The 6,975-nt window shown below is 39.3% G+C and overlaps 1 protein-coding gene and 1 long non-coding RNA gene across 4 annotated transcripts in view; one reads left to right on the top strand and one right to left on the bottom strand.

Moving 5' to 3' along the window:
- The first annotated feature begins 2,863 nt into the window (after positions 1–2,863).
- The window catches only part of LOC103097923 (uncharacterized), a 77,128-nt gene continuing 73,016 nt past the window's right edge, over positions 2,864–6,975 (top strand). Inside the window, exons 1-2 of the long non-coding RNA XR_008914105.1 lie at positions 2,864–3,077; positions 4,592–4,794. This is a non-coding gene — a long non-coding RNA (uncharacterized LOC103097923). The remainder of the gene's footprint in view (positions 3,078–4,591; positions 4,795–6,975) is intronic.
- The window catches only part of SIAH3 (siah E3 ubiquitin protein ligase family member 3), a 138,625-nt gene continuing 136,013 nt past the window's right edge, over positions 4,364–6,975 (bottom strand). For all 3 annotated transcript variants that reach the window (XM_007501581.3, XM_007501582.3, XM_007501583.3), the window contains exon 4: positions 4,364–5,271. In XM_007501581.3, coding sequence (XP_007501643.1) covers positions 4,588–5,271 — 684 coding nt within the window. In that variant the 3' untranslated portion in view covers positions 4,364–4,587. The remainder of the gene's footprint in view (positions 5,272–6,975) is intronic.

Below are 6,975 nucleotides of genomic sequence, written 5' to 3'. Positions count from 1 at the left end.
TTTTACCTTCTGTTTCTATGATATTAGGGTAATTTTCCATGATAATTTCTTGGAGTATAATGTTTAGACTTTTTTTTTTTGTAATCATGGCTTTCACTTGGTCCAATAATCCTTAAATAATCTGTCCTTGAGCTGTTTTCCAGATCACTTGTTTTTTCAATGAGACAGTTCATGTTTTCTATTTTAAAAATTCTTTTAATTTTGATTGTTTTTTTTTTAATATCTCATGGAGACATTAGCTTTTACTTGCCCTATACTAATTTTTAAGAAATTATTCTTTAGTGAATTTTTGTACCTTTTTCCCCACTTGGCCATTTATGCTTTTTAAGATTTTATTTTCTTCAGTATTTTTTGGTGCTTCTTTTACTGAGCTATTGACTCTTCTTTTTCATAACTTTCTTGCACTACTATCATTTCTCATTGAATTTTAAAAATCCTTTTTGACCTCTTCCAGAAATTTCTGTTGGGCTTATGTTCAGTTCTTATCTTTTCTTCAAGGGTTTCCTTGTAATTCTTTTGAAATCATTTTCTTTTTATGAGTTTGTGTCTTGATCTTCCTTATTACCATTGTAGATTTTTATGGTCAGATGCTTTTGTTTGTTTGCTCATTTTTCCAGCCTATTTCTTGCCTTTTATGTAAAAGCTAGACTCTGTTCTTAGAGTAGAGGGGACACTGTCTCAAGTTTCAGGTTTTTATGCTGCTATTTTCAGAGTTAGTTCTGGAGATCTTAAGTTTTTAGTGCATTTCAGGTGTTATGGTCCAAGGATAGAGGTGGCCATTGCTGTCCTGGCCTGTGCTCTGGTCTTTACCCAGAAAGGGACCTACTTCCACAATATCCACAAGTAATGGCACTCCTCATGGCATTGGAACCATGACAAAGTCCCATACTTTCTGGTGGCCACAAAGTCTAGTGTTTCTTTTTGCCTTGGAAATGAGACCAGATCCCTTGCTCTCTACTTTGGAACTGTTACCAGGGTCTCTGTTTTTCTGTAGCTACAAGTACTTGTGCTCCTCTTTACCTTCAAATTTCAACCTAGAATTGCATATTGGAAATGCTCTGAGTGATTGAGTGAGATGTCATCAAAGGATCCCCTATATTATTTTTTCTTACAATAGTTTCTAACCCTCTTAGTTATCTGTGGGCTTAGGGCTTCTGAAGCTACTGCTACTGATGTTACTGTGCTCCAGGCTGAACACTATCCTACTGTCACAGAACTCTCTGTCAACTTTCCACACTATCTTAAGCAGGCAACCCCCCCCCCCTGCTTTCCTTGATTTTGCCATCCCAGAATTTGATTTGAAGTGTTATTTTTAAATTGTTTGGAGAGGAATGTTGGGGAAGTTCAGCTAAGTTTCTGCCTAAACTCTGCCATCTTGACCTTGCCTTTAACATTTAAATTTCTAATATAGTAAATGTCAATAGACCTAACCCAGATAAATAAAAGCTCTTTGGGGCAGGAGGCTTTAATAATTTTTTAAGAGTGTAAAGAAGACTTGAGTTTAAACAGGTTGGGAACTGCTATTCTAGAGAAAATGTTCTTTTCACTATTTCCCAAAAAGGTTGTTTTCTGCAACCTTGAATTCTCTGCCCTGCCCCCAATCTCAACCTAATGAAATTTAGCATATTCTTCAAGAATGTTGCATTTTTTGAGAACAGAATTCTTTTAAGGTATGAGTTTTACTAGGCAGTTTGGGGCTCTCTTCTGACTCTGAAATTCTGTGATTGAGATGAAATGCCATCTCTTCTATGAAGCCTTCACTGTTCCTGACATTCAAAAGCAATGTCTTCTTCTGCTATGTCTCTATAGCTCTTCTATAACATTAAGAACATTCTACCTTTTATTGTAATAATTACGGATCTGTCATTTCCCCTACTAGATACCCATGTCTTGCCCATATCTCTACCATACTCCACAAAATTTGCTGCATATATTAGGAACTTAATAAATTCTAACGTTGAATTAAATCCAAATGTGAGAAGAGCTTTCCCCTCCCAAAAAAAGACCTTTTATTTATTTTGCATATGCTTATAGATGTACATGTTGTTTCTCCTGATGGTCTGTAAACTCCTTAAGGGTAGGGAATATTTTTGTATCCTTAATACCTAGCACATAGTAGGTTCAATACAATTTTGTTTATTTGTTAATGAGAATGATGTTCCCGCCACCTCCCATCATTGATTTCTATGTCCACAGAAGACAAAGGAAATGGGCTTAAGTTAAATCAGGGCAAGATTTGAGTTGGTATTAGTATGAACTCGTAACTTTCAGAGTGACAAAGTACTGAAATGGGCTATAGACAGGATTCATGGCAGAGAAAAGATGACCATCTGCCCTGAATTTTTCTCTTCAATGGCTTTAAGACTGGACCAAATGAATAACTGATGTTTCTTCCAAATCTCTTCTATGACATAGTAATTTCTTAAAGGGTAGCTTTTGGGTTCACCTAAGTTGCCTTGAATGACATTCAATACCAATCTATGGACCAAAGGGTGCCAGTGATGTTTATATTTCCAGTGATTATGTTCATGTGCTGCCTGGTAGTGCCCTTGGAAGGTTTTAGGATGTACAAAGTGGAAGATAAAGTCTCTTGGGAAGTTGTAAGCTCTTCTAGGACAGGAACTTGGTCTTCTTCATCTCTGTATACTCTACCTTTGTCTATAATAGGTGCTCAGTCAATATCTGCTTGCACTGAATTCAAACATATGAAGAACTATGAAGAGATAACTCATTGTCTGAAGAAGACAAAAGAGAGGATTCTGCATTTTGCATACAGTTATTTCTCATTTATGCCATGGAAGCTACATATTCTAACTCGGAGTTCATTCTATTTGATGTTGTTATGGAGATAGAAGTTGTGAAACATTGTGAGACTGGTGAAGGGCCTGCCAGATTCTATAACTGCATTGTGAAGCAGACTATCTGGGGAAATCACTCCATTTCAGAGAAAGGAGATACTTGTTTTGCTTTCTTTTTTTGGCTTTTGCTGCCTTTCTTTTCTTCTCTCATATTGGGTGTAAAAGTGAATTCTTGAAAGTTTTCTAGGAAAAGAGAACACTCAAGAGAACATTAAAAAGGTAATTTCAAATTTGTTTCAGTGGAAGAGAAGGCTCATTCTCATCCTCTTGTACTGGGAAAAGAACTGGAGCATGGCTCAGAAATCTGGGGTCCAAAGTTGAGCTCTACTACTCCCTCTTTGTGTGACTGCTAATTCTCTGGGCTTCTCCTTATCCGTAAAATTCATCCAACAAACTTTTATTGTAAAATGAGGGGATTGGATAAGATGATCTCTCAGTTCCCTTCCAACTGTAAATCCCCATGATCCTATAAGAAAAGGAATTAACAAATTCAATCTAGGTAATTAATGAGAACTGAGATTTGACCCCAGGGTCTTTGCTTCAAAGCCTATGCTATTTGTAATGAACAACACTATTTCTCTTTAAAAAAAAAACAACCCTCACTTTCTGTCTTAGAATTAGTATTTTGTGTTGGTTCCAAGGCAGAAGACCTGTAAGGGCTAGGCAGTGGGGGTTAAGTGACTTGCCCAGGGTCACCCAGCTAGGAAGGGTCTGAGGGACACTTCTGTTAAAGTGGAAGAAACCTGTGAGAATCTTCAAAAGCTACTTAGTATTTAATACCCATATATTTAAAAACCCTTTCCTTCTATTTTAGAATTGACACTATATATCAGTTCCAAGGCAGAAGAGTGGTAAGGGTTAGACAATTAGCGCTAAGTGAGTTGCCCAGAGTCATACAGTCTGAGTCTAGATTTGAACCCAGGGCCTCCTGTCTCCAAGCCTGGCTCTCTATTCACTGCTCCTTATTTAATATCCATCTTGAATGACAGGACCAAATCCACAGGGAGAGAACAAAGCACAGTGGCTGTTATGATTTCCATCCCTCCTCCCAATCCTGTATATAGATGTTATCTTTGTAGTTATGTGTTGAGTAGGGATTTCCACAGAGTAATATCAGAGGTGAGTTCTTTTGATCTAAAATGTAGGGATGTCAGAATCAATTAGACCTTCTTACTTGATGTGCTGAAAATGGGCCCCCCAGATGTTTCCAGTTTCAAAGTCAAGTGGAGAAAGAAGTAACCTGGTTCTTTCATGATGCCATGTTTCTTTCTACTTGCTTTTGTGGACTTGCTGGGTTTTTCTCAATCACATGCAAGTGGTTTCATGAACTTCCTCCATTTTGTTCAATCATGCCTGTATGTGTGTGTGTGGGATATTGTGTGTGCATACATGTACATGTATGTGTTTGTGCATGTAGAGTCATGGATAGAAATAACCATTCCGATTGGATAACTATCTTTAAAATACTATGTAAATTGTAACCATAAAACAGGAAATACATTACATTGAAACCTTAAATCACAGGATGTATACATAACGTAATGCCCATGGCAGACAAATACTAAATACCACAAAAGACCTAAGACCAAAACAAAGAAAAAAAAAGAAGAGAAAAAAATCTGGTCTTGACATCCAGAAACCATGGAGACACAGCCAATGATTTGTTGTTCTTGGAGGCAGTAGTTGTGTGCCCATGTCCCTGTCCAAGTCAGTTTATCGTTTTGTTCCTTTAGATCTCGACTTCAGGGTCGTGGACCTTACTCGCAGAGATGGCAATCCCAATTGCCAGACTGCCGTTGTCAGAGAAGAGCTGGGCCAGGGAGGTGTTCAGTACCAGGCAATCCCCATCAGTGATGATGGAGTCCACACACTCCAGGACCGATCTGGGGGTGGCCTCCCACTTCAGGCGCCTTTGGTTCCTGTTGAGCTCCAGGCGGTAGGTGAAGCAGTCAGCCTGAGTTGGGGTCCCAATCAGCATCATGGTGGCAAAGAACTGTGGGTGGCCCTCATACTTCTCTTGCTTCCTTAACACCAGCAGAAAGTGGTGGCCCAAGCAGGAGTGCATGATGATCCAGTCAGCTGGTGCGGGGAGGTTCATGTCTGTGGCCAGGAAGACTATCTCTGCCCCCTGCAGGATGTCAATCCTGTGGCTTTGCCTCAGGTGGGACAACACCACCTCCAGCTGGCCTTCCCACTGACAGGAGAATAAAGGGCAGATGCAGAGGGGCAGTGGGGCCTCATGTAACACTGCCTCCTGGTGGTGAAGGTGGTGAGGCAGGGAGTGATGGCGGTGGTGGTGATGGTGGCGTTGTTGCTGGTGGTGGTAGCGGTGGTGGTGGTGGATGTGATGGTGGGGATGGAAGCCAGTTGGCTCTGGAGTGCTCTGCGTGACTGCACGCCTGGTAGACACATACTGCAAGGTAAAGAGGAACAGATTAGTGGGGGGAAAAAAGACTAGACCTTCTCTCAAGTCCTAGAAACTTCTAGGATTCTTAATATTTTGTGTCAGGGACCACTTTGCCAATTTGAAGATGCTTTTGGGTAGCTAGTTGGTACAGGGGATAGAGTGCCGAGACTGAAATCAGGAAGACTCATCTTCCTGAATCCAAATTTGACCTCAGACACTTATTAACTATTTGACCCTAGGCAAGTCACTTAATCCTTTTTGCCTCAGTTTCCTCATCTGTAAAATAAGCTGGGGAAGGAAATGGCAAACCACTCCAGTATCTTTGCTGAGAAAAACACAAATGGGGTTACTGAATAATAACAAAAATGGATTCCTTCCCAGAATTGAGTTTTAAATGTGAAAAATAAAACATGTAAGCTTACTAAGGAAAGAAATTGTGTCAAAATACAATTACCAACATATGTATACATTCAGTATACATATATACACAATACAATAATATATAAAATGTATACATGTAATATATACACATGTATAGACATTGTGTGTATATGTATATATACATATGTATCAATTTAGTTAATGGACATTGTATTAAGAACTCTTGCTTTTGGGGGAACCCTGTGGGTGAGGGAGATATGACACAAGTGAGAAGAACCCTAATCTAGAATGTCTGCTAAAGGAAGAGAGAAAAACTCAGTTATACTGTTACAAATAAGAGTGACAAGATTTATATTTTTAAAACAGAGGAGTATATTAGGAACTTATGATTCTTCAAGCTTAATTCAAAGGGAAAAACACAAATTATGCCTTTTTACTCTTTAATTAGATGATCAAGAAAATTGAACAATCAATCAGTTCTTTTAAGTGCCTACTTTTTCAGATACTGGACTAAGTAACAAACACAGATAATGTTTCCTTTACCTCCCAAACCAGAACAATGTATTATAATGGCCAACAGTTCTAAAGAAGAAACATTCATCTTTCCCCCTAGAATCCAGAATATATTTTCTGGAGGCCGATGCCCAAAGAACTTTGTTAAACTCAGTTCCAATTCATTTTTCCAGTGCTATGTTGGGTGTCACTACCCTGGAAATATAATGGGCTTCTTTGAGCAAAGTTATTTGTTTCCTCTTGTGCCTCTCAAGGTATCTGATAGATGAGTTGGCCAGATAGAGGGGGAATGCATCAGTTGAACACAGCCCTTGGAGAGTTGCCCTGCTTCTTGGGCCCTTTACCTACCAGGCAACCTCCTTGTTTCGATTGTAAATCCTGTTTCAATACTCACTGCTTCCCAGAATCCTTTCTTGGAATTCATCATTAAACATTCTCCAACATGTGATTTGTGCTTCTGCCATTTGTCCTGAATAATGGTGATTTCCCTATAAATTTTTCATCTTTATATATATGTTTCCTAGTCTCTTCTCTTTCTAGTCTTATTGTATAATACTTCTCTCCACTCACCCAGGAGTCTGTCTGAACTGGCCTATTCATTTATACTCCATCCCTCACCTCTATAGCTTTGCACTAGCTGTCCTCCATTCTGGAACCAAGTTCCATGCTCCACCTCCTTCCATACCGCAGTTGCCAGTACCTTTCCTCCATCACCTTATTTCTATTCTGGTCCTACTAAGCTGGAAAGGCTCAAGTATGATCCCCCTGATGAAGAATGTGCATCACCTAAGGACAAGCCTCTTTCATCTGGAGATC

This window comes from Monodelphis domestica, chromosome 8, assembly GCF_027887165.1.
Source record: "Monodelphis domestica isolate mMonDom1 chromosome 8, mMonDom1.pri, whole genome shotgun sequence".
NCBI lineage: Eukaryota > Metazoa > Chordata > Mammalia > Didelphimorphia > Didelphidae > Monodelphis > Monodelphis domestica.
Note: the sequence above shows the minus strand (reverse complement) of the source record. Positions and strands in the feature narration are given on the sequence as shown.